The sequence below is a fragment of the Durio zibethinus genome, chromosome 9 (assembly GCF_047325235.1).
Source record: "Durio zibethinus cultivar Kanyao isolate XHJ-2024 chromosome 9, ASM4732523v1, whole genome shotgun sequence".
Taxonomy (NCBI): Eukaryota; Viridiplantae; Streptophyta; class Magnoliopsida; order Malvales; family Malvaceae; genus Durio; species Durio zibethinus.
Genome location: NC_143170.1, coordinates 11,406,250 through 11,432,784, shown reverse-complemented (window position 1 = coordinate 11,432,784; position 26,535 = coordinate 11,406,250). Strand labels below are relative to the sequence as shown.

The window sequence follows — 26,535 nt, the reverse complement described above, 5'->3', positions numbered from 1 at the left end:
TTTCCTTTGATCTTATATTCAAGTTGGGCCTCTCCACCTATTGCTAATTGGTTTTCGGTTAGATGCTTAATAGACCTCATTCATTTACAAGAGGAAATGGGGATCCTTTGTTCTTTAATTACTGAATGCAGGAATGTTCAGCAGAAAATTATATCTGTGCTTCTTATGTATTAGTACTAAAACTGCCAGATTCTCCCAATTGTTCCAGTCATTCTCTTGGAACAGTGAAAGAAAAACTATTCCATTTGTACTGGGGTTTGATTATAATTGCAGTACCACAAGTATGTATAAAACAGAGTAGATATTTTGGTTACTCTGATTAGAATTGGCTACCATGCTCGGTTATCCTACTGTAGTTGGAGTAGATGCTTTTGGGATTTGACCAATTTGGGCTCTCTGTAAGCAGATCACAGGATTGTTCCTTTTTTCAAGTTATTAGTTTCATTTCAGTTCACTTTTTCCAACTTATTTGGTTTTCAAAAAACTAGAGCTAGTTCAGCAATGATATTTATATGGTTCTTCAAATAATGAAGTTGGAGGGTTTAATGGAAATCCTTTCTGGGACAATTCTGCTTCAGCTTTAGTCTAATTTCATGCTTAGGCTGAACAAGTTATCACATGAGTTGAAAAATTACACTCCAAAAGCTGGACTTGATTTGAGTTAATGTGGACATGTGAGTGCGCTAATGTGTCTTAACATGTCTGACAATTCCAAATATTTTTCTGATGAAAATTACATTAGATAATAACTGCTGCTGGCTGGTAGAGTAGAAGTTGTTTAATTTGAATATGCAACCTATAAAAACACCTTAGATGCTCAATAAATACTGTGGGATACATGATATTTTCTTTTGTCAAGTGTTACAGAAGAATTTCACTTGCAAGGATGTTTCATTTATGATTATTAAATTGAAACGAAATAAGAATTGATGGTTGTGATGATAGTTTTTAGATTTACAAACCTATATGTGTTTTGAGTCTGTCTTGTTTTTTGGCAGCAAAAAGGCACTTTGTGCTATATTATTTCATTGCCTTTATGTTCTTGTGCATTGTATTTGAAACTCCTTCCAATGTTCTACTTCTTCATCTAGCTTCCTCAGTTTGTATCTTATTTGTGATTACCTATTTCCTCCAGAATAAGTAAACCTATCAATTATCAAGCCCCTATTACCTATTTCCTCCAGAATAAGTAAACCTATCAATGATCAAGCCCCTATTAAACCTATCAATTATCAAGCCCCTTCTAATTGGGACGAAAACTTCAAATCAAGTCAGTGTATGATGCCTATAATATGCTTATAAACTTAGCATTTTTTTGGCCATAATGAACTTAGAACTTAGTTATTTCCTATTGGTACTTTATGTAACTTGACAAGGATAGGTCTAATGTACAAGTTTCTGGAGCAATGCATAAAATGGCTAGTAATTCCTGGAAGCCCTGCTTAAGTGGTTCATGAGCACTTGTCTTTTTAATGCTTTCCCTAATGAATGAATTCAAACAAACCACATGCTATGGAAGGTTTTAATTGAGTTTTAATCTATCTTTGTTTCCTTTCCCCCATTTTCTCCTTTATATATATATGTATTTTTTTTTGGGGGGGGGGGGGTGTTGTTACCATTTATGCACTATGCAGGGTTTTCAAGAATTATATTCCACAGTTGCTGAGGGGCAATGTCAAATATCATTTCCTGAATCCTTTCATTCAGAATTTGGTAAGTTTAACTACTATGATAAATGTTTTCTTTTGGTTTAGTTGGCATATGAATGGCTGCTGCCTTGATTTTTGTAAAAAAATAGTATTTTCTGAAGAGATATGCTTTTCTGCTATTTTTTTTAAACATAAAGTATAAGCATCATTTCAACACTTTCAACTTAGAAGCATGATAAATTTGTAATTATTAGCTATCTAGAACTTGTAATTTATGCGTATGATAAATTTGTAACTATTAGCTATCTAGAACATGTAATTAATGCGTTTATAATTTTCACAATTACTATGCTTGTGGTTATTGATGTGTCTGTCGGTCTGTGTGTTAAATTAATTTGATTTACTGATGACAATATCTCTAACAATTACCATACAAAATATGTTTAGTTGGATGTAGTGGAAAGCACATTAATGAGGAAACAAAAGCAAAAGGCATCCACATACGTTTGCGATGCCAAGTTAAATGAGTATTGAACTTCATTATTGACCCTCCTAGCTTTTCAGCTTTATCAGAGTGTGCATGTGTGCATGCAAGTCCTTGAGTCAAGTTTTTGAGGGCTGACAAAAGAGAGAAACTGAGGGTACAAGAAGGGAGCATCTGTAGTAACAAGTAATCATTCTAACTTTAAGGTATTAAGTTAGAAATAAAAATGTACATTAAGCATGAAAATGTGAAAACAAAGAAAAGTTATTCTCTTGCATATAATGAAGTACAGGGGGAGACAAATTTGAGGCAGCACTTTGTTGCCTGTAGTGAGGATGGTTATAACTGCTTATTCTGCATAAATTGTTGTGATTTGTCCTCATTTATTCATATTATTTACAACATAATCCTGCAATCAGGGGATCATGTCACTATTTGCCTTGAATTGAATAGCTTTTGTGGGTAAGAAGCTTGAGTTACTGCAGAGACTTTCCTGGTCATATTTTTTAGTGGACAGAAAAGTGTTTGTTACTCAGAGACTTAGCCCTATAGTTTTGATGCAACTGCTAGAGGTCACTCAAGACCCTTGTCAGAGAGGAGGAAAAGCGTAGAAAATTGAAAATACTGTTTGAACTTTACAGTAATGGTACACTTAAGACAGTGTTCTATGCTTCGCTTTGGCATGCTTAGACCCTTAGGAATATGTAAATGTATTGGTACATAACGGTGCATATCAGGTTCCATAATAATCTTTTCTCTGTCTATTTTTGACAGTTGCCCTTAAATTTGGAGAACTAACATGTTTTCTAGAAAGACATTTTCCACTATAATGCAGCAGCTTGTTTATGTGGTATTCAAGTGTAATTAATCTCTTTCTCCCCTCCTAAATTCAAGGGTATTGTTTTGGATGTGGCCAAATCGCTTACATTTCCTCTTCCACTTTTGGCAATTGCTCATCAACAACTGGTTCTTGGTACTAATCGACTAGATTCTTGTTTAATTTAAGATAACTTTGTCAGTTGTGGTGATTTGTTTTTTGTTCAGAGCTACTTGTATTTCTTACCTACCTGATATGCTTCTTTTTTCAGGGTCTACACATGGTCATGGAGATGATAATACCCCATTGGTTCAGGTTGTTGATTGTAATTCTGTTAATGAAACTTTCAGCCATATAAGAAGGAGCTTCAAACAAAACATTAACATTTATCTGCCTGAAGGGGGAAACATGGACAAGTTTTTCTTTATCTAAAACTTACATTGCTCTTTACATTTGTGCTGTATGATTGTTGAACAGGTTTGGGACCAAGTACTTGGAGTGACTACCACAGATGCAGCTAATGCTGAACTCTACCACCCAGAGCAACTTGCAAGTCAAATCACTGCAAAATCTAAACCTGTGAACCGAGTTGGTTTCATTGGTCTTGGAGCAATGGGATTTGGCATGGCAACTTACCTTGTGAAATCAAATTTCTGTGTTCTTGGTTACGATGTAAGTCGTAACTGCCATTTGTTTCACATTCTTTGTTCTATGTATTGAGCATCTTACATGTAATATAAGTTAATGCCATACTTGATTATTGAACACCAAATATTCTGATGTATCTAGTTGACAATGAGGGAGTCGCAAAATTACAGTTCACCTTTTCTATGAAGAATCAAGCTATTTTACCCTTTTTATAGCTTTTTATAGCTATCTTGGGTAGGGAGGCAGGGTCATTGCCCTCAAGAGTCAATATACAACATTTTTGTTTACCTTAGAAGAATAAAGTTCAAATTAATATATTTTATGAGGTTTTGTCTATGTTCTAAGCTGCACATGTTTTTGGACAAATTTATTGGATCTGCTTGTAAGTTCATGATTTGACTAGCTGGAAAAAGTGGTGTTCTCCTCATTTTGTCTTCTAGATGGCCTGAAATCTACATGTCTGCATGTGACATTCTCACTTTCTGTTTTGCTGTTATTCATATGTTTTTAATAAATGCATGTTCACTTTCTTGGAATTTTAGTTAGATATTGTTGGTGAACAAGAGATTAGTTTAACTATGTTCCCAAAATTTGCATTGGATGGCAGGTGTACAAACCTACGCTAACTCGATTTGAAAGTGCTGGTGGCTTGATTGGGAACTCTCCGGCAGATGTATCTAAAGGTAATTTGAGGCATTTTCAAAGACCTACCAATCCAAGTCAATGAAGAAATATCAACTTATAAAAGCTTTTTATAAGGTTGAAATTTATTTTATAGTTTTAAGAGGAATTAAAGGTTTACGTTGTGAGTTCCTCCTAAGGTTAGACGCTAGGAAACATTGGGAAGTCTAGCACATGGGCTTAGGCAGGCTTGTTGGTTAACACTGAAGTTCTCATATGTCCTATGTCTTACATATGATGTTCATATTAGTTTTGAAATCAAATCTTGCTTTCAAACAATAAAATAGGCTTCTATCTTTTAAATTGATCTTAGATTGTTGTTATCTCTTAGTATTTTAACCAACTTGTTTTGATCAGCGAGGAATATAAGTCTACTAAAGACTGTTGAATGATGAACTCTTTTTTCAGATAAGCTACAAAATAATTGAACAATTATGTCTCTGTCATGAAAAGGATATAAGGACATTGTCAAAACCCCACCTTAGGAGGTGCTCCAATAGTGTAGATAGCTTGTTTGCAAGATAAAATTACAAGTTCCGTTAGAACCTTGATTTGAGCAGTTCAAATTTGACAATTACTGATCTGTATCAGAATAAAAGGCTGAAATCTTGCTTCAATTACTTTCTGGGTTTGTTATTGATGTTCATTTAACTAAAAGTAACACATTGCATAGGCAATGGCAACAGGGAAGGGAACTTTAGCATGACACTCATACAAGGAGTTTGTTTTGACCTGGAAATTCTATTAGTAAAATAAGAATCAAGCTTACTGTAAATCCTTATGAGTACCATAGCTTTCTGGATGATAACAATTGGACTCATTTGAGTTGGAAGAGTATGTCAACATTTTGGATTTAAAGGAATAAAGTAGGCAATATAAATCTTTTGGAGGCATAAGCAACTAACTGGCAATAACATATATGTGCTTATTAATTAGGAACTGAAATATAATGCAGTTCAGGTTTATCATGAAGGAAAAGGGAGATCTTAGTATTTAAAGAAATGTTGTAGATGTTTTAGGTCTATTACACCATTAGTGTATGAAGTGATACAAAAGCTTATGGTGTCAGGAAATGAAGCAAGATTATATTTAAGGACATAAAGATTAGTGAGTAACAAGAGAATGAGAGCATCAACTTCTAAAGTTATTTGCATTATGCATTAATTGCACAGTGGGCAAATAGCGGATACAGGCATTCATACATAAGTGGAGGACTGCAAAGTGGGAAGGGTCGGATGCCTAATGGTTTAAGCTGGGATGCTACGCCCAGATTGCTTTAATAATATGCCCCTTCAAGCTGTCAAGAATGTGATTGTGTCTTAATTATTCTCACAGAATGATAGGTTCTACCTTATGTTTTCTCTGAATGTTCAAATTTCTATCATCAGTTGCAAGCCAATGTCTGGACAATGAGGTACTTTCATTGTTTTAATCTGGTAATGAGAGCAGATATTTGATCAAGCAATAAAAATTTGTTCAGAGAAGTCAGTTTTTTGATAAATTACTAATGTAAAGCCTTATGCTGTAATTTATATTTCAGTTATCTACTGTGCTTCCAGACTTCAATGTGAACAACTGTAAAAATATTAGTGTGTCTGAACAATTCATATTGCTGATTTCTTGTACTTGTGGAGGAATATTGGAAGCATGATTGTATGCAGTAGTGAATCTCAGCATGCTAGTGTAAATTGTGAACTTCAAATCTGTACTGAAATTTCAATGTTCCAAAATTGGACATCATCAAATGTTATTTTCAAATTCTCATGGATCATTCACAGGTAAGAATATGTTTGTCTCTGACATGTTTTTTTCCTGCAGATGTTGATGTACTTGTAATCATGGTCACAAATGAAGCTCAAGCTGAGAGTGTGTTATATGGGGATCTAGGCGCAGTTTCAGGTATATTTTTATTTTGCTATCCACAATTTACGAGCTGGGCTGATTTCACTTTGTATGTTTGCAGCCCTTCCATCTGGAGCATCCATAATACTTTCTTCCACTGTTTCCCCTGCATTTGTGTGCCAATTGGAGCGACGTTTGCAGAGTATGTATTCATTTCCTTTAGTTATCTATTTTGCACTTACACAAAGCAGAATTTCTGATTTGAAGTAAAGTGTACTTGTTTTATTGTTCAAATTGCAGTTTTCCTCCTTTCTTTTTCTCTCTCTCCCTCCACTTCCCCTCAACCCCTTATTTCTTGTGATTTATCTTCCTTGAGTACAATGCAAGATTTAACACTAGAAAAATTTTTGTGAGGTTATGTTATTATCTCGCATCTAAAAGATGCTATGATTTTGATAATGGATCCATGCGTCTTTTTGTGCTGCTAACCATGCTCTCACTTGCATCATTTTTGCGTCTTCAACTACGCCTGAGGTTGATAGACATCAATATCCTGAATAAAAATCAGGGTATGGGTTATTTAATTTTTATCTTCAACTTTAATACATTCATGAAGTCGAAGTGATTAGTTCTGCTTGTCAAGAGAGGGAGAGAAAAAAAAAATTGAGCATCTTGCACCCATCACCAGATTTGCTTGCTTGGCAACCTAATGGATGGCTTCAGTTGGCTTTCTTCACTCTTTGAGAAGAAGTAATTGTCACTGAAGGAGGATGGGAAAGAGAAAATTGGACAAAAACCCCATGGTTGAGAGTTTTAGTTAGCTAAGAAACGACTGCAATGGCAAAAATACTTAACGGCATCATTATACTTTTTCATCTATGCTAAGTAGCTGAACGATATAATCAATCTTTTCAAAACCTGACTAGATTATATATTGATTATGAAATTGAAACATGCATATATTATATTTAGTAACTTTACTAAATCCCCAGTTTATTTTAACTCCTCTTACCAGCTAAAGAATGCCAGCTACTTAGGTAAACCTATAATAGTTTCTTTTTCTTCAAAAATGTTAAAGTCCACAGTGTGTTCCATTATTCCTTCTGTCATGGTTATTCATGTAGTAATTTATCTGTACTTGTTGCAGATGAAGGCAAAGATTTGAAATTGGTGGATGCTCCTGTTTCTGGTGGTGTTAAAAAGGCCTCTATGGGAGAACTTACAGTATGCAATGAGAATTTAATTTAGCTTAAATTAGACAGCTCTTGATTTGTCTTTCTGACATTTGTTCCTTTTCTTTTTCTGTTTCCAGATAATGGCTGCAGGTTCAGATGATGCTCTTAAAAGCGCAGGTCTTGTTCTCTCAGGTAATTTGCCTGTATTAAAGTTTTAGTTTTCACGTGAAGGGATACCTGAGTCATGTTGCGACTGATTCTTGGCTATTGACAATGAACAGCATTAAGTGAGAAGCTCTATGTTATCAATGGGGGTTGTGGGGCAGGAAGGTACTTCTGAGCAATTAATAGTCTCTGCATAAAGCATCTAGTGCCTTTTATTTGTCAAGGAAGCCACTTTTTTATTCTTTTTGTTACCTTTTCTCATTCTCCAGTGGCATAAAGATGATTAATCAGTTGCTTGCTGGAGTTCATATAGCAGCATCAGCTGAGTCAATGGCTTTTGGGGCCCGATTAGGTCTTAACACAAGAATGTTGTTTAACATCATCATCAATAGTGGGGCAACATCCTGGTAGGTTCTTGTACATTGAAGCAGAAGTATTTTGTTTTCTTAATTGCTTTCTATATGTTTACATTTTTGTTATCTTGCTTGAAACCAGACTTCTATCTACATAGACCTGAGTTTTGTTTCTTCTTAATATTCTTTTAGGCGAGTTTGTAATAACAGTGAAACTTAGCTGTTGCCTAGACCATTTTTGCTTCTTTTGGAAAAGACTAGTAGTCTTATAAAGAAAGAGGAACATCTAACCATTACAAGTGTCGTTGGCCTAGAAGGATTAGCAGAAACAGTCATTGAATTATATTTCAAGGTTTTTGATATATTTATTTCCAACTCTAAACTTCATAAGAAGGTCATAACTATAAATTGAAATGCAGTGTTTTGAGAGTGCATATTTATGAAGAACAATAAACTAATTTCCCAATTCTACTATTACTACAATAGCAGCAATTGACAAGTCTCTCCCTGTATGTTGGGTCAGCTACATGAGTTAGATTTCATCCTCGTGCTCTTGTTAGAACCATTTCTCGAGTAAGACCATCAAGAGAAAGTTGCTTTTTAGAGTTTGTTTCAATGTCTTCTTTGCTCTTCCCCTGCCCGCTTTTGACATGAGCACTGTCCATTATAATATATCTTCTAATAGGAGCATTGGAGCTCTTCATCTCAGATGTCCATTGTGGAAATCTAATCTTCATTATTACTTGATTGATTGACTTTATCTATTTTAGTTAAGTCTTTTATTTTTAGAATAAGGAGTGATTTGGGTAATGACACCAAATTCATTAGATATTTTCCTATTGTGTGTAGAGAGTAAATTACTCATTTGATTAGCTGTTTTAATGCGTAAAAATCTTGGGTTTTAAGGTTGAATATATTCAGTCTTTAGCCTATATATTTTCATGCAATTCTAGTATTGTAATAAGAAAATATAGAAAAATAAAATAGTTTTATTCTAGAGATTTTTTCATGGTATCAGAGAACGATTTGAAACTTTGAAAATTTTCACTTGGAGTCTAGCACGGCCAGTGGAAGGTAGAGCCCAGCGTCGGTGGTTACCGTTAACCCCAGAGCTAGCGTTATTGGAGTAGGTTCTTTATCACAAAAAGGTAATTTTCTAAGTGCCTTGTGTGTAAAACTAGAGAAATCAAATTCATGGATTGTGGATTCAAGAGTTTCAAACCATATGACTGGGGATGCATCTATATTCAGTAAATACAACCTATATTATGAAAACTTCACAGTTCGAATTGGTGATGGATTACTTTCAAAAGTGGTCGGTATTGGTTCTGTTATTATTTCCAAAGAAATTACACTTGATTCTATTCTGTTTGTCCCAAATCTAAGTTGCAATCTACTGTTTATAAGCAAACTTACAACAGACCTTAAGTGTGTTACTAAATTTCTTCCAAATTTATGTGAATTTCAAGATTTGGACTTGGGGAAGATGATTGGCAATGCTAAGATGTGTGCAGGACTCTATATCCTAAGAGATAATGATTCTAAAAGACAATATCAGAAGACCTCTTGTGTGGCTTCATCCTTTAGTAATAATAAAGAGAGTACTATCATGTTGTGGCACTATCAGTTAGGTTATCCAAACTTTTTGGACCTCAAAAGGTTGTTTCCCTCATTATTCAATAAAAATCTTAACAACTTTTAGTATGAACTCTGCCAACTATCCAAACATACCCATACGACATATCCTAATCAATCTTACAAATCGTCCTATCATTTTTCAATGATACACAGTGACATTTGGGGTCCCTTTAGAGTGAATAACATTACCGATTCTAGATGGTTTGTCACATTTATTAATGATCACACCAGGGTTACTTGGGTATTCCTTATGAAGGAAAAATCAGAAGTGGGCCAACTATTGCAAAACTTCAACAATATGATCCAAATTCAATTCAAAACCAAAATCCAAGTGTTGAGAATTGATAATGGGAGAGAATAGTACAATTCAATCCTTGAATCATATCTGATGAAGCATGGTATAATTCATCAAAGCTCGTGTTGATACTCCTCAGTAGAATGGTGTTGCTGAAAGAAAGAATCGACATTTGTAGGAAGTTGCAAGATCCTTTATGATGGCTGCCCATGTACCTAAGTATTTTTGGGGTAAGGCTATTCTTACCACTACATGTCTTATAAATAGAATGCCTTCTCGAGTCCTGAAATTTCAAACCCCTTGCCAATCTCATCTCAATTCATATCCTCACCTTCGAATCATCTTGTCTATTCCCATTAAAGTGTTTGGATACACTGCATTTGTTCTTACCAACCCAAAAAATCAAAGTAAATTAGATTCCAAATCCATCAAATGCATATTTCTCGGATACTTCCTGAATAAAAAAGGATACAAGTCTTACTCACCAATAACAAAGAAATTCTAGCATTCCATGAATGTTTCCTTTTTTGAAAACCAACCTTACTTTCCCAAAATTGCCATTCAAGGGAAGAATCCAATCACATGAGAATATCAGTTTTGGGAAGATCCTATTACCGAACCACTAAAACACCAAATACTTCTCCAACTCCCTTTCAAGTCCAAAACATCTAACTAGATCCTCCGAGCCTGAAGTCCACACAAGGGAAAACAAACAAGGAATTGATTGTCTATTCAAGAAGATATAAAACACAGAAGGATCTAAGAGAATGTACACTTCAAAGCAAAACCATGAATCTGAACTGATTCCAGAGATATTGGAAACCAACACAGATAACGCTCTTACTGAATCTGATTCAGTTGAATCTTTTGATGATCTTGATCAATAGATTGCTTTAAGGAAAGGTGTGAGATCATGTACTCAACACCAATTTGTAATGTGGTTTCTTATGAGGGTTTATCACCCAGTTATCGAGCTTTTGTTACCATACTAAACAATATGCAGATTCTCAATCATATTCATGAAGCACTTATGCAACCAAAATGGAAGATGGTTGTTTTGGAAGAAATCAGTGCCCTAGAAAATAACAAAACATGAGAGATTTCAGAATTACCCAAAGGGAAAAATCCAGTTGGGTACAAATGGACTTTTACTGTCAAGCACAATGCAGATGGAAGTATTAACAAATTCAAAGCTCGTCTTATTGCAAAAGGATTTACTCAATCTTATGGTGTTGACTATGAGGAGACATTTGCTCTGGTTGCTAAACTTAATTCAATCCGAGTGTTATTTTCATTGGCGACAAATCTAGATTGGCCATTCCACCAACTAGATGTCAAAAATGCATTTTTTTAATGGTGACCCAGTAGAAGTTTATATGGAAATCCCTCAAGGATTCAAAAACCAGGACAATTCTGGCAAGGTATGTCAACTTCAAAAGTCTATGGTCTCAAACAATCCTCACGTGCATGGTTTAATAGACTAACAAAAGTGGTAAAGAAGTATGGTTTTTCACAATGCCTGACTGATCACACCATGTTTGTTAAACATTCACCTAAAGGAAAAATAACCATTCTTATTGTCTATGTGAATGACATTATTCTTACTAGAGACTATGTGGAAGAAATTAGCAACCTAAAGAACCTCCTAGATTTGAAATCAAAGATTTGGGACACCTTAAATTTTTTCTTGGCATGGAGGTAGCTCGCTCAAGGAATGGCATCTCTGTTTCATAGCGTAAGTATGTCCTAGGCTTACTAAAGGAAATTGGAATGCTTGGATGCAAACCTGTTGATACCCCTACGGATACATTGAATAAGGTAGGAATGGAAGAAGGAAGTCCACCAATAGATAAGGGCAAATATCAAAGACTTGTAGGGAAACTCATCTACCTCTCTCATACAAGACTAGATATCGATTTTTCAGTTAGCATGGTAAATAGATTCATGAACAACCCAACTGAGGAACACTTGAAGTTATGTATTGAATATTATAGTACCTAAATAAGAGTCCTTACAAAGTGTTATTTTTTAAGAAGACGTCACGCGAAAATGTTGAAATTTACACTGATGTTGATTAGGCTGGATCTGTTATTGACCGAAGATCAACTATTGCTTATTGTACCTATCTGTGGGGAAATTTGGTTACTTGGTGAAGCAAGAAGCAATCTATAGTGGCTAGAAGTAGCGCGGAAGCTGAGTTTAGAGCTATGTCCATGGCATATGTGAGGGAATTTGGTTGAAAAGGTTGCTAGGGGAGTTAAAGGTTTTTGCAGAAGAATCCATGAAGATATTCTACGACAACAAAGCTACCATAAGTATAGCAAAGAATCTTGTTCATCATGATAGGACTAAGCATGTGGAGATTGATCGCTACTTCATCAAAGAGAAGATAGAGGAAGGAATTGTTAGATTAGTTTATACTCCCGCATGCCTCCAAACTGCAAACATACTCACTAAACCTCTCTCTCGAAACAACTTCGAGAATCTGAAGTCCAAGCTGGGCATGATTGACATCTACCACCCAGCGTGAGGGAGAGTGTGGAAATCTAATCTTTATTATTACTTGATTGATTGACTTTATCTAGTTTAGTTAAGTCTCTTATTTTTAGAATAAGGAATGATTTGGGTAATTACACCAAATTCATTAGATATTTTCCTATTATGTATAGAGAGTAAATTACTCATTTGATTAGCTGTTTTAATGCATGAAAATCTTGGGTTTTAAGGTTGAGAATATTCAGTCTTTAGCCTATATATTTTCATGCAATTCTAGTATTGTAATATGAAAATTATAGAAAAATAAAATAGTTTTATTCTAGAGATTTCTTCATCCATATTGCCCTGCATGTGCTTCCCTCATTTTGTCCTTAATTTGGACTATCGCTGCCTTTTCTTGAATGCACTCTGATGGTTCTGTTATCATCAGTTAAGTATTATAGCCACTTATTTTGACTGTGGGGTATGGGACTGAAAATAACATAAAGCATCACTGATAGGTTTTTGGGAACTAACCCCTTAGAGGGTTGCATGGTGTACTAAAATTTTCTTTTAAAGCAGCATCCTATTGTTGGCATTTGATGAGGCCTAACCAACATAGTTTTGGGAAGTATCCTTAATTTTTCAGGTTCATGCAACTATTAGGCTACAATCTAATTCTGCTTGATGTCTCTTGCTTTGCTTTCAGAAATTTGTGATTTGCATTGGTTCTTTTCAAAGAATATGTTTAATTTCAAAAAATTTCACGCTGAATAGTAATTGCCACTTACCTGAGGTCAGAAAGAAATGCATCTGTCTATCGCTGGCACTCTTATGTTCTGCTATAATAGGATTTGGCTTTTTTCTTTTGCCCCCCTGGAAGTATATGGGTGCAGGTGCTTATCTATTCTTGTCAAGTTGCTCACATTCCTTTACATTATTGCAACTGTTTAGTATATCTTTAGCTCTTCTACAATGAATAAATGTCAATTGTAATTAGATAGATATTTAGTATATAAAAAAAGTCACAAAATCACACTTTTATAGCTGTGTCCTTGTGTCTTGATCTTTCAAGTTTCAAGATTCAGGCCATGATCATGTTCAAACAAGACAAGCCTAGATCTGCAAATTACGTGTTTCAGTGTAACATAATCCATGGAAAATTTGATATTTTGTTGCCAGAATTGGAAACTGTAACACCATGAAAACCCTTGTCTTCAGAGGAATCCTTGGATTATGTTATTTGAAAAACACTGGTCTCAGGGATTAGGATACTTTTAATGAGTTCTGATTGTATTGCAGGATGTTTGAAAATCGTGTTCCGCACATGTTGGACAATGACTATACCCCATACTCTGCTCTTGATATATTTGTGAAGGATCTGGTCAGATAATCAGTTGCTTGTGCAATCTTTTCAGTGGAAACAAATTATAGCTGTAGCTCTAGTTTGTTACTTTGCTGTAAGACTAAGTTCAATTGCTTACAGGGAATTGTTGCTCGTGAATGCTCAACCCGCAAAGTTCCACTCCAAATTTCAACTATTGCACACCAACTCTTTTTAGCAGGTAAACCATAATCTCCCTTATCCTGTGTAGCAGTTGTGGCTTTTTACCTTTCTCTTTTTACATTTTCTGGCCTGTGGGTACTTGTTTCATAACTTATACTAGCTTCTTGATTGCCTGTACATTTAAAATTCTCTTCAGTTTACCTGAAATAGCATAAAAGGCCAGAAGGCCAGACCATATGAGCCTCAATACATTTCATAAATGTTTCTAGACCTCTTCAATGGTGTAGCATTCCAAATATGGGAAAAAGAAAGGAAAGATGTATTCAGGGAGAGGCAGGGACTTACTCTTCGTGTTCTTTTTCTTTTTCCCATGTAATTTGACCAGGATTTGTCTTGTCACTTGAACTGGGTGAGTTTCATAGTGAGCTTAATTTAAAATGATAGCAGCTAAAATTTTTACCATCCAAAAATCTTACTTTCGAATAATGAGTTCTTTAAAAGGTATTATGCATTGGGAGCAAATTTAGAAAAAGTTAAAATGATTAAATAAAAAATTTTAAAAGGTTAACAGATTAAGAAAAAAAAAAGTTAAGGGTATCAAGTAAAGATAAGTATGAAATCTGAAAAATCCCAAATAGACAATGTTAAAATTTTCGGAAAGCCATGGGCTTCAGAGTCCACCTATCTCTGTCCATGGTGAACAGCATTTGACTGTTAAAATTTTCCATATATATATTCATTATGCAATTTCATATAAGCAGCAAATGGTTTTCCATATTTATCCGTGCATGCTGTCTTTTCATTTTTGGTTCTCTTTCTGAGTTGTCTTCTGTACTATTAACACATACTGTTACTATTGTGAAGGATCTGCTGCTGGTTGGGGTCGGCAAGATGATGCTGGTGTGGTAAAGGTATGCATGACTGGTATCACTCCATTATTCTGAATTGATAGAAATCACTGTTCAAGATTTTATTATATTTCAAGATAGCTAAGATCTAAAGTATATTTTAATGGTTAAATTCTCTACGTACTCACTCAAAATGTCCGGTTTACTTCCCCTAAGTTGATTCAGTTAATCAGTCCTCATACTTCCAACTTGGAAGATTTGATCCATCAAATATAATTACTTTTTTGCTTATTGCCATCAAGTTTGGTGATGTGTCACTAATTTGATCTTATTATTTTAATGATTAGTAAATTCCTTCTACACTCCCTGTAGTTTTAAGTTTTTCTAAATGGCATCCTGTGATTTTTTTTTTTTCCAATTAGAAACTTGTGATTAAGTTCTACTCCAAAGGTAGTTACCATATTAATTTCACCAGTAAAATTGCCAAAATACCATTAATTCAAAAGTTACCTTATTTGTTTTTGACCATATTGACATTGTATCTGGCTTCGACAGGCTAGTTTTGTTCGATAATTGCTAGATGGCCTCACACGATAAAGATCAGGAGAGAAGAGGAAGAGAGGAGAGTGTAGGGAAGAAAGAAAAAAAAGAAAAGAAAGGGAAAAAGATTTAAAAAAAAAAAAGAAAGGGAAAAAGATTTAAAAAATTTTTCATTTTTTAAAAATAAAAATGTGTTGATTTGGATTTTCATTTTTTATATTTCAGAAAATAAAAAATTATTTTTAAATTTTTAGTTTTTTTATTTTTCAAAAATAGTTTAAAATTTAGTAAAGAAAGATGATTTTTTTTTTTTTAAATTGGTTCTTTTATTTTTAAAAATAATTTCAAAGTTTCTATTTTTCAAAAAATGAAAAATTATTTTCCAATATTTAGCATGGTAGAAATGTATCTTCGACATGTACAATTGAAATGTCATGTTTTGGTTGGTTGATAGGCATGTCATCAGTTTTTGTTAATGGTGTTACGTGTTGGGTACATTGATACATAAAATGAAAGTTTAGGTATTATGTTGAACATTTTTTAATATTGGTATCAAATTAGACTTTTTCTAAACTATAGAGGCCAAATGGAACATTATCCTATAAGTAAAATTAAGTTTTTTGCATTTGTCTTAAATTAACTAAATATGAATTATGGTTTTTAAAGTTATCACAAGACAAATATCAGCTGGTTATTGTGATTAGCAAGTTTTAGACATAACCAGCTTTCCTGATTCTGTAGGTCTATGAAACCCTCACTGGTGTTACAGTTGAAGGAAAACTTCCAGCTCTTAAGAAAGAAGTTGTCATGCAAAGTCTTCCACCTGAGTGGTCAGTGGATCCTATCAATGATATACACAGACTAAATCAGCAAAGCTCAAAAATACTAGTTGTTCTTGACGATGATCCAACTGGAACGCAAACGGTTCATGATGTTGAGGTATTAACTGAATGGTAAGTGTCATTCATTTTAATTATCTTACTCCTTAACTATGAAGCATGGATATGCCTCAACCCACTGCTTATTTGTGTTGTGTCCATGTTGGAAATAGAAACCCATCCGATATGCTGGGATAAATGTTTGATACAGAAAACAAAGTGTCATTATTTTATTTAGATACTGCTGGACACACGGATTATCTTCAGAAATTTTGAATAAAGCTGGAAGAAAGGCGATAACACAGCTACCAATGAAGTGATGGTATTGGCAGCATCACCTTGGTCATAGGGTGTGGGAAAACACTTATTTACAGCTGATTGTAATCTTGTAATTTGTATATTTATATTTGTATCTCTAGAATTATGTATTTGTATCCCTAGAATTAAGGGAGATTTAGTTTCCTGGTAATCCACTCCATAGGTTTGAGTGTAGCCCTTAGCCACTAACCTGGCTTTATACCTTTCAACAGTACCATTTGCCTTGTATTTTACAGTGAAAACCCATTTACACCCCGCTGGATTTTTTCCTTTAGGCAACTCTACCAGTTCCCATGTTTGATTTTTCTCTAAGGGTTCCATTTCTATTTTCATGGCTTGCCTCCATTTCTCACTAGATAATGCCTCGGATAATGTAGTTGGAACAAAAATAGTGTTTAGGCTCACAAGGGAATTTTTGTGGGATGGTGAGAATTTTTTAAATGACACAAAATTAGATATTGGGTATAGTGGATGCTTGGTACATTCTCTGGTTCCTTTCCTAATGGCAATAGGCAAATCGTAATCACTAGTTATAGTTTTAGGAGATTCATGCTCATTTTGAGAAACAGAGTCAAAAACTGTAGTTACCTCATTTCCAGAGTTAGGATCAGGTTCTTGGACTGGCACTGGTTTAGGATCTGAAATTTTTCTTCTCGAGTACACCTGTAATTCCTTCATAGAATCAAGAACAATATTATCCTTTGTTACATCTTCTGTATTTGGAATGGATTTAGACTCAAATTTAGTGTTTGACTTGGGCTCAGCAGAAACAGGTTTCGACTCAAAAGAATTAATGGGTGTAAATGTTGAAGAAGGGGGCAAATCAAGCAAAAATAAGTCTTTATCCTTATCTTCCATAAATGAAGTCTCCCCCTGAAAATAAGGTTGAGTAAAAAATGGTTTATTTTCTTCAAAAGTGACATCTGCAGACACATAGAACTTTTTTGTAGGAGGATGATAGCACTTATATCCTTTTTGAGTTGAAGAATACCCCACAAAAATACATTTAATCGCTCTTGGATCTAACTTTCCCCTGTTATGACTGTGAACATGACCAAATGATGTACAACCAAATATCCTAGGTGTGAGATTGTTTGTGGTATTGAGGTTGAGATAAAATTGTGAGAGTAATTCCATAGGAGTTTTAAATCCCAAAACTCTTGAAGGTAACCTATTTATAATGTGTGTGGCAGTGAGAACAGCTTCCCCCCAATAAGATTTAGGTACATTTGCTTGAAAAAGAAAAGCTCGGGTTGTGGTTAGTAAATGACTATTTTTTCTCTCTGCCACTCCATTCTGCTATGGAGTATTAACACAAGATGACTCATGGATAATCCCCTCTTTTTGGAAATAAGTGGATAGACTCTGGTTGAAGTAGTCTCTTGAATTATCAGACCTAAATCTCTTGATTCTCACTCCAAATTGATTTTGGATCATGTTTTGGAAGCTTAAAAACACACTATTCACATCTGATTTGGATTTAAGTAAAAAAACCCAAGAGACCCTAGTACAATCATCTATGAATGAAACAAACCATTTCACACCAGAAATATTAGGAATTGTAGAGGGACCCCAAATGTCACTATGAATCAAGTAAAAGGGAGTAGAACTTCTTTTGTTACTGATTGGAAAAGACACACGTCTATGTTTTGCAAATTCGCAAATATCACAATGAAAATCTTCAACATTTAATCCTTTGAACAAAGAAGGAAACATGTTTCTCAAGGTTCCAAAAGAAGGATGTCCAAGACGAAAATGATAAAGCCAGATTTTGTCTTTATTGGAAGATTTTTCAGAAAGAAATGATGAAGGTAAACTATTTTTGATACTACTTGTGTTATTTGATGTCTCAAGATAGTATAGTCCATCCTTCTCCTTAGCAAGTCCAATCATCTTCCCCGAACTCTAGTCCTGAAATTCACAATAAGAGGGATAAAAAGTTACTTTGCAATTCATATCTCTGGTAAGTTTTTGTATAGATATCAGACTAGTAGACAATCCAGGAACATGAAGAACATTTTTGAGAACAAACAAGGGATTAACTTGAACATCTCCTAATCCTGCCATTGTGGTAAGTGAACCATTAGTAACAACAATTTTCTTATTACTAGGACACAGGTTATATGTACTAAACTTTTGTGGGGAATGTGTCATGTGGTCTGTGGCTCCTGAGTCAATGAGCCAAGAACTAGTAATAGGCTTAGCCGAGACATTTAATCCATGAGAACCGGAAGCTTTACCTGAACTAGAAACTTTACCCAAAGAACATACCATAGTAGGCTTTTCAAGGATTTTCAATAAGTTTCTCAGTTTTTCAATCTCTTCCCTGTTGAACTTTCCTTGTTTCTGAGACATCTGTAGTACTCCAGTGATTTTTTCAATTAACATTTCCTCAAATTGGGTGATAGTGATATCTTTCTTTGAAAGGGTTCGGCAATGAAGGCCTAAAAAAAAAAAAGTCAGCAATGAAGGTTGAAAATTTTTCTTCCCAAAAAGAGCCTAAAGCTCTGATACCATGTGGAAACTGAATGTATATTGAAAAACTGCTTATCTTGAATTATACAAGAATCTTAGGTTTATATACAACTAACTAGGGGTTAAACTAGGAAACTAAATCTTCCTTAATTCTAGGGATACAAATACATAATTCTAGAGATACAAATATAAATATACAGATTACAAGATTACAACCAGCTGTAAATAAGTGTTTTCCCACATAGGGGTATGAGAAAAGTTGAGATTACAAGGAGGAATAGAAGAAAAGAAAGAGAGAAGGTTGGCCTGGGCTTTGCAATGGCCTTGCTTTTATAACACAAAATTGATCTGAGCCCTCAGAGCAGAAAAGAGGAAGTAATGGGGGGGCTGATGGTTTTGAAATATAGTCTATGCTTTGGAAGAGGAGAAGGGTACTTGGGTAGTGACAAAAATAACTTATGGATTATGGGGCATATAATCTGCATCTAATTGATTTTCAATTTTATTGGCCCATAGCATTGATCTTAAGATATTTAAATACCCAAATTGAAGGTTAAGCTGCCCAATTATAAAAATATTTGCAAGGTAATTGAATCATCTCAAAGTATAATGTAAGATCTTTTATATTGATTTTATTTATTTTAAAAGAGTTTTTAGTGTCTGCTTGGTTAATATTAATAAAAATATACACGCATAAATATTCAGTATGGATACTTTTATTGCCATTTCTACTGTTCCCATATCATAATTTTTCCAAAAATTTCTATTCCATTGTGTTTGTATTCTTTAGCACCCATATCTTGTGTCCATATCCTTGCTTCCTAGTTTCTTAGTTAAACTAAAGGTCTAAAAACATTTACACATGCTACTTTCTAGCATATATAATTTACGTCCTAAAATCAAGCTTATCACTTGTTTCATGCTATGTAATTGTAATATTTCTAGGTTTTAACTACATTGTGTAGTTATATATCCTGTAGGCTGGTTTTAACTACATTGTGTAGTTATATATCCTGTAGGCTGTATCATAGAACAATCTTGGCTTCTAGAAGGCTCTCCTTACCTTTTTTTGGTTATGTATTGTCATTTGCAGGAGTGTTGAATCGCTTGTTGAACTGTTTAGAAAAAGGCCTGTATGCTTCTTCATTCTGACTAATTCCCGATCACTAAGCTCTGAGAAGGTAAAGAGTTTTCTTCAAATGTCAAGTTATTTGATTGCTAATCTCATTTTTCATTGTCATAGAAAGATGGATTTTTATTGGAAATTTATTATCAACCGAATTAAATTTCTCTAAACTTGTTTCTTGTCTGAGTACAGATTTTACATTTTGCAGGCAACTGCATTAATCAAAGATATATGCAGCAATCTTTGTACAGCAGCTAAAACAGTTGAGCATATTGATTACACAGTGGTTTTGAGAGGTGATTCGACATTACGAGGTCATTTTCCAGAGGCAAGTACATAAAGTTTGAGAATTTATCACAAGTGTAGAAAACTTAGAGAACAATTGTCTTTTTCTCTTCTTATATTTCTAGAATGAAGGAGTACATTGAAATAAATAGGAACAGTGATGTTCCTTATTGGGAAACAACTTACATAAACAGAAAACAAAGATAATAAAAAGAAAGAGAATTATTCTAATCTAAAATAGAAACAATTATTCTAATCTATAATAGAAACAAATCTCTAAAAACTTGACAATCAGAATAGTTGACTAAATCAGAGGAATAAATACGAAATATTCCCAAGATAAATTAGGAAACCAAGCTGCACTAATGTGGGAGAATCGGATTTCTACACTTCCCCTCAAGTTGGGTTATGAATGTTAATCATACCTAGCTTGGACTTCAATTGGTCAAAGATGCTTCTAGGAAGAGCTTTAGTTAGAACATCTGCAATTTGAGAACTTGTAGGGATATAGGCCAGTTTGACCGACTCATTTTCTATCTTTTCCTTTATGAAATGTCAATCTAGCTCTGTGTGCTTGGTCCTATTAGGATAAACAGGATTTTCGACAATACTTATAGTAGCCTTATTGTCACAAAATAGTGTCATAGATGTCAATCTGAACTTTTAATTCTCCAAGTAACCCCGTCAGCCAAATTCTTTCATGAATACCATGAGACATTACTTTAAACTCAGCTTCAGTACTGCTCCTAGCTACAACAGCTTGCTTTTTACTTTGCCAAGTGACCAAATTGCCCCAAATATTAGTGCAATATCCTGTAGTAGACCTTTTATTTGTTACCGATCTAGAGCATCTGTGTACACCTCGATTGCCCTATCTATTGACTTCTTAAAGTATAGACCTTCACCGGGACTTTTTTTTAAGTACTATGGGATGCGATGAACAGCCTTGAGGTGCTCTTTGGTTGGATTATTCATGTATCTACTCACCATCCCTACTGCAAACCTGATGCCAGGTCTTGTGTGGGAGAGGTAAATATGCTCCCCAACTAGTCTTTGGTATCGCCCTTTGTCTGTGAGAGAGAGCCTCCATTTTCACTTCCAATTTTATTAGTCGAGTCCATGGGTGTATTGATGGGTTTGCATCCAATCATACCGGTTTCTTTGAGTAGATCAAATACATACTTACGTTGAGACAGTGATATTCCATTCTTAAACCAAGCCATTTCCATCCCAAGGAAATATTTAAGGAACCCCACGTCTTTTATTTGAAACTCCTTTGCAAGGAGTTTTTTCAAATCATCTATTCCTTCATTGTGGCCTCTAGTGATTATGATATCATCCACCTAAACAATAAGAATGACTCTTTTTCCTTCAGTAGTAAACTTAACAAACATAGTATGGCCAGATTGACATTGAAGGAATCCATACCATTTCATTGACTTCGTCAGTCGTTCAAACCAAGCTTGAGGAGACTGTTTAAGTCCATATAAAGATTTTTGAAGTTTGCACACTTTGCCCATTCTATCTTGCCCTTCAAAACCAGGGGGAATTCCATGTAGACATCCTCCTCCAAGTCACCATTTAAGAATGCATTCTTGATGTCAAGTTGGTGGAGAGGCCAATCCAAGTTCATTGCTAGTGACGATAGAACTCTGATTGAATTGAGTTTGGCTATTGGAGCAAATGTCTCATAATAGTCTATCCTATAGGATTGAGAGAACTCCTTTGCAACAAGTCTAGCTTTGAACCTATTTATACTTCCATCTGCGTTGTGCTTTATTGTGAAGATCCACTTACATCTAACTGGATTTTTCCCTTTGGGCAAATCTGAAATTTCCCATGTCCCATTCTTTTCTAGTGCTTTGATTTCCTCAAGAACTATTGTCTTCCAACTTGGTTCATTGAGGGCTTCTTGAATATTTTTTGGAATTTGCATATTGTCAAGGTTAGCAGTATGGGCTCGAAAGTTTGAATTTAACCTTTCATATGACATGTACTTGCAGATAGGGTATTGGGTGCATGATATCACACCCTTTCTTAATGCAATAGGAATGTTAAGGTCACCAACTAGCTCACAAGTTTCAGTTTCAGATTCAATAGGGACATTACCTATGTTAGTTTTAGGTTCTTGGTGACTCGAATTGAGTTGATTTTTATTGCTTGGCTGTGTAAATTGTCCGTTTCTTCCTGCATTTTTTGCTTCTGTAAGTAGACTATTAGTTCTTCTGTTTCCTCTTGCATAACCTTAGGGTTTAAATAGTCAAGACTTGTGTGAATAGGTTGGGTTTCGGAATCTGCATGGCTGATAGGTTGGGTAGGTTGAGAATTTGATTTTGAAGGGGTTGGTTGGGAAGTTGGCAAGTCAATAGCTAATAATTGATATTCTTGAGTAGTATCTACCCCTGAATATCATTCTTGCTGTAGTATGGAGGATTCTCAAAGAAGGTGATATCCATCAAACTATAGAACCTTTTTGTGACGGGTGAATAACACCTATAGTCCTTTTGGTTTGGGGAATAACCAAGGAATATGCATTTTAAGGCTTTGGGATTAAGCTTGTTGCAGTTTTATTGGCTGATATGAACAAAGGTGATGTAGCGAAAGAGTTTGATGGGAATGGAAGAAATTAACCGAGTTTGAGGGCAGGAGGCAAGGAGAGTTTGACAAGGTGTTTTAAAGCCAAGAACTTGAGAAGGCATTCGATTAACCAAATAAGTTTCAGTGAGGATTGCTTCTCCCAAAATATGTTTAGGCATATTGGAAGTCAACAAAAAGGATCTGATCACTTCTATCAAATGTTTGTTTTTGTGTTCAACAACCCCATTTTGCTGTGGAGTGTCAACACAAGAGCTTTGATGAATAATGCCATGATTGATGAGGTAAGGGCCGAGAATAGAGTTAAAGCATTTACCTCGCATTGTCAGTTTTTAGGACTTGGATTTTGGCTTGGAATTTGGTTTGCACCATGCCATTGAAATTTAGAAAGATCTGGCCATCCTCATATTTTCCTTTCATAAGGAATACCTAAAAGAGTTGAGTATGATTATCGATGAATGTAGTGAACCACCTAGAACCTATGATATTGTTAATTCTTGGAGAGTGCCCAAATGTCACTATGAATCATTGAGAAGGGCTGAGATGATTAATAAGAAAGGCTAAGGTAGGTATTTCGAGTGTGCTTGGAAAGTTCACAAATTTCACACTGAAAATCTTTAGAGACCTTATTGAATAATGAGGGAAACAATCTTTTTAGGTACAAAATATTTGGATGTCCTAATCTATAATGCCATAACGTGACAGGTCATCCTTATTGGTACTAGATGTTAAGGCTATACAAGAGTATTGTGGTCTCTTAAGTGCATCTTGAAGAAGGTAGAGCCTTGCACACATCTTAGCACTGCCAATTATCCTCCCCGAGCCCAATTCTTGAAATTCACACAAGTTGGGAAAAAATTTAGTGACACAACATCTATTCTTTGTAAGCTTATTGATAGAAAGTATGTTACAGCTTAAATTAGGGACTTGGAGGATAGAGTCAAGTGTTATATCTTTCGAAACTACAATAGAACCTGTTCCTGCCAACTTTGAGAGAGAGCCATCAGCAATTTTTGCAGTAGAACTATCATAGCGAGGTCTGTATGTGTTGAATAAGGATGCATCTCCAATCATGTGATCTGATGCTCTTGAATCAACAATCCAAGATTTTGTATTTCCTCGTTGAACACTTAAGGTGTTTAGGAAATTACCTTTTTGTGCTAGGGAACTGGTTCCAAAGGTTGTAGAGTTGTTTTGAAGGGTTTGTTGGGGCATTTTCTGCAAGATTTTCAGTTGTTCCTTGCTGAAGGGACTCAGTTCTATTTGTGGTTGAGGTTTGATGGCTGCCAATGTTTCCTCGTCCATTTATTTCTCATGCAGGTTTCTAGTTGGGAGGCTTCCCATGGATCCTCCAACAGGTGTCTTTGGTGTGTCCCACCTTCCGGCAATGTTCACAGACGGGTTTCTTTTTGGAGTTGTTATCACCCCCTTTGTTGGCTTGAGATCTGTGAGTTTGGAGTTTTGTGAAGTGTTTGGGGAGTTTTGTATTCCCGGCATCACCTTTTTGCAACTTTCCTCACGACGTACCTCCAGAAAAACATCCCAAATCCTAGGGAGAGGTTTTATGCTGAGAATCCTTCCTTAACATCATTGAGTTCCTTGTTAAGCCCAAGTAAAAACTTGTTAACTCTGTCCTTCTCAACGATTTTATTGTATTGCTTGCTGTCATCTGGACATTTCCATTCCTGTTCATTGAGGATGTCCAACTGCTGCCAATGGCACATTAGGGTGTTGTAGCATTCTGTTACAGAGAGCTCATCTTGCTGAGGGTCATGGAGTGTGCTCTTAACTCCATATATCTCTGAAGTATTATCCACATTCGAGTAGGTCTTCCTTACTGTGTACCAGATCTCCTTTGCTGTCTTGTACTACATAAAATTTTTGCTGATATCATTTGTCATGGAATTTATTAGCCATGACATCACCATGCCGTTCTCTAGCTTCCAAACTTTGAAATTAGGGTCATTTTCCCAAGGAGACATTGCAGCTCCAGTGAGATAATCTTCCTTGCGTTTTCCGCATACAAACATCATCACGGACTGTGACCATTGAATGAAGTTTTGACTGTTGAGTTTGTGTCCAGTGATCTGAAGGATTGGTCCTTCAGGAACACTGGGAATAGCAGCAGAAGTTATTCCTCCAAGTGTTGATGTGACCTCTGAGGAGTTTTCACTCCTGCTAGCCAGGACGGAAACTTGTGTGGCTACAGTCTAATGGTTTTGGCCAACTTGCTCTGATACCATGTAGAAAACTTAGAGAAGAATTATCTTTTTCTCTTTTTATATTTCTAGAATGAAGGAGTAAATTGGAACAAATAGGAACAGTCATGTTGCTTATTAGGAAAGAACTTACATGAAATAGAAAACAAAGATAATAAAAGGAAAGAGAATTATTCTAATCTAAAATAGAAACAAATCCCTAAAAACTTGACAATCAAAATAGTTGACTAAATCAGAGGAACAAATGAGAAATATTCCCAAGATAAATTAGGAAGCCAAGCTGTACTAATGTAGGAGAATCGTATTTCTACAACAAGTACAAACAGAAAAGTTGCACTAACATGTCCAGCCACATGATAACACAAGCTGTCTAACATCTCTAGCCATGTAATGCAGGAGCCAGATGCAGCTGTTTCAGTACTAGGTCAGGTGGATGCATGGATCCTTTGCCCCTTCTTTCTCCAAGGAGGCCGCTATACCATTGAAGATATGCACTATGTTGCAGATTCTGATTGGTATCAGCTTTCTCTTGATTATACCTAAATACAAATGGGTTTCTTTTATCTGCTTCCCTCCCACACACACACACATACAGAGACCAGAATAAGAAGAAAGGAATGACAAAAAGGAAAAAATTGTTTTCTGATATCTAGCACTCATTGGATCATATTGGCTGCAGGCTTGTTCCTGCAGGAGACACAGAGTTTGCTAAAGATGCCGCCTTTGGCTATAAATCTTCAAACCTTCGAGAGGTCTGGCTTTTCCTTTTATCTACCTGAATTACATGCCTGTTTATATGTTTTTTCAAAAGATATCTGAATTTACGACTTCCTTCACTTAAATGTATTAGTGGGTGGAGGAGAAAACAGCAGGACGCATTCCAGCTAGCAGTGTTGCATCCATTTCTCTCCAACTTTTAAGAAAAGGTGGACCAGATGCAGTTTGTGAGCATCTTTGCAGTTTAGAGAAGGTACTGTATGTGGGTGTGTGTTTGTGTGCATTTGTGCCACTCTTAATGAGCATGTGCATGCAAATCCTCATGGATGGACATCTGTTTGTTTGCTTGACCCCATGTGTGTATGGACTTGTAAGTTGGTGCAAAACTATGGTTCAATTGTTTACCTCTTTTGTCATTTTTCAAGTTAGATGTGCCTACTTAATGATTTAACTTTATTGATGGCCATACATATTATGACCTTTGACTTTCACCTACTTGAATCTTGTGCAAACACTAAAATATGTCATGCTAATACAGTACAATTGCTGAAAAGTCAACATTGTTGATAACTGCCTCCAACTCTGTACGTGGACAAACTTCAGCTGGTTCTCATCATTTTATGCCAGATGCTATTGAGGGGTGGGGTAGTGTTGAACTAATTAGTGGAGGAGGAAAGAGGCCTAGGTAATCCTTAACATTCCTAAGTACTGTGGTAGATGGGAGAGAATGCTGCATGAGGTACAGGGGTACCTAGGTAGCTCCTTGATTGTATTACATGCTCCTCAGGTAATGACTTGGTAGCAC

At 35.4% G+C, this 26,535-nt stretch overlaps 1 protein-coding gene across 2 annotated transcripts in view; it reads left to right on the top strand.

The window, feature by feature from the left end:
• Positions 1-26,535, top strand: part of LOC111303229 (ketose-bisphosphate aldolase class-II family protein) — a 40,020-nt gene that overhangs the window by 5,391 nt on the left and 8,094 nt on the right. For both annotated transcript variants that reach the window (XR_016345181.1, XM_089765832.1), the window contains exons 9-28: positions 1,635-1,713; positions 3,028-3,106; positions 3,222-3,265; positions 3,428-3,622; positions 4,206-4,281; positions 6,098-6,178; positions 6,243-6,323; positions 7,269-7,345; positions 7,434-7,488; positions 7,578-7,626; positions 7,731-7,868; positions 13,525-13,606; positions 13,709-13,787; positions 14,594-14,640; positions 15,859-16,070; positions 19,882-19,969; positions 20,123-20,242; positions 25,410-25,528; positions 25,693-25,765; positions 25,864-25,983. Coding sequence is in view for 1 of the 2 variants with exons in the window: in XM_089765832.1 (XP_089621958.1) it covers positions 1,635-1,713; positions 3,028-3,106; positions 3,222-3,265; positions 3,428-3,622; positions 4,206-4,281; positions 6,098-6,178; positions 6,243-6,323; positions 7,269-7,345; positions 7,434-7,488; positions 7,578-7,626; positions 7,731-7,868; positions 13,525-13,606; positions 13,709-13,787; positions 14,594-14,640; positions 15,859-16,070; positions 19,882-19,969; positions 20,123-20,242; positions 25,410-25,528; positions 25,693-25,765; positions 25,864-25,983 (1,894 nt within the window). In the remaining variant the exon portion in view is untranslated. The remainder of the gene's footprint in view (positions 1-1,634; positions 1,714-3,027; positions 3,107-3,221; positions 3,266-3,427; positions 3,623-4,205; positions 4,282-6,097; positions 6,179-6,242; positions 6,324-7,268; positions 7,346-7,433; positions 7,489-7,577; positions 7,627-7,730; positions 7,869-13,524; positions 13,607-13,708; positions 13,788-14,593; positions 14,641-15,858; positions 16,071-19,881; positions 19,970-20,122; positions 20,243-25,409; positions 25,529-25,692; positions 25,766-25,863; positions 25,984-26,535) is intronic.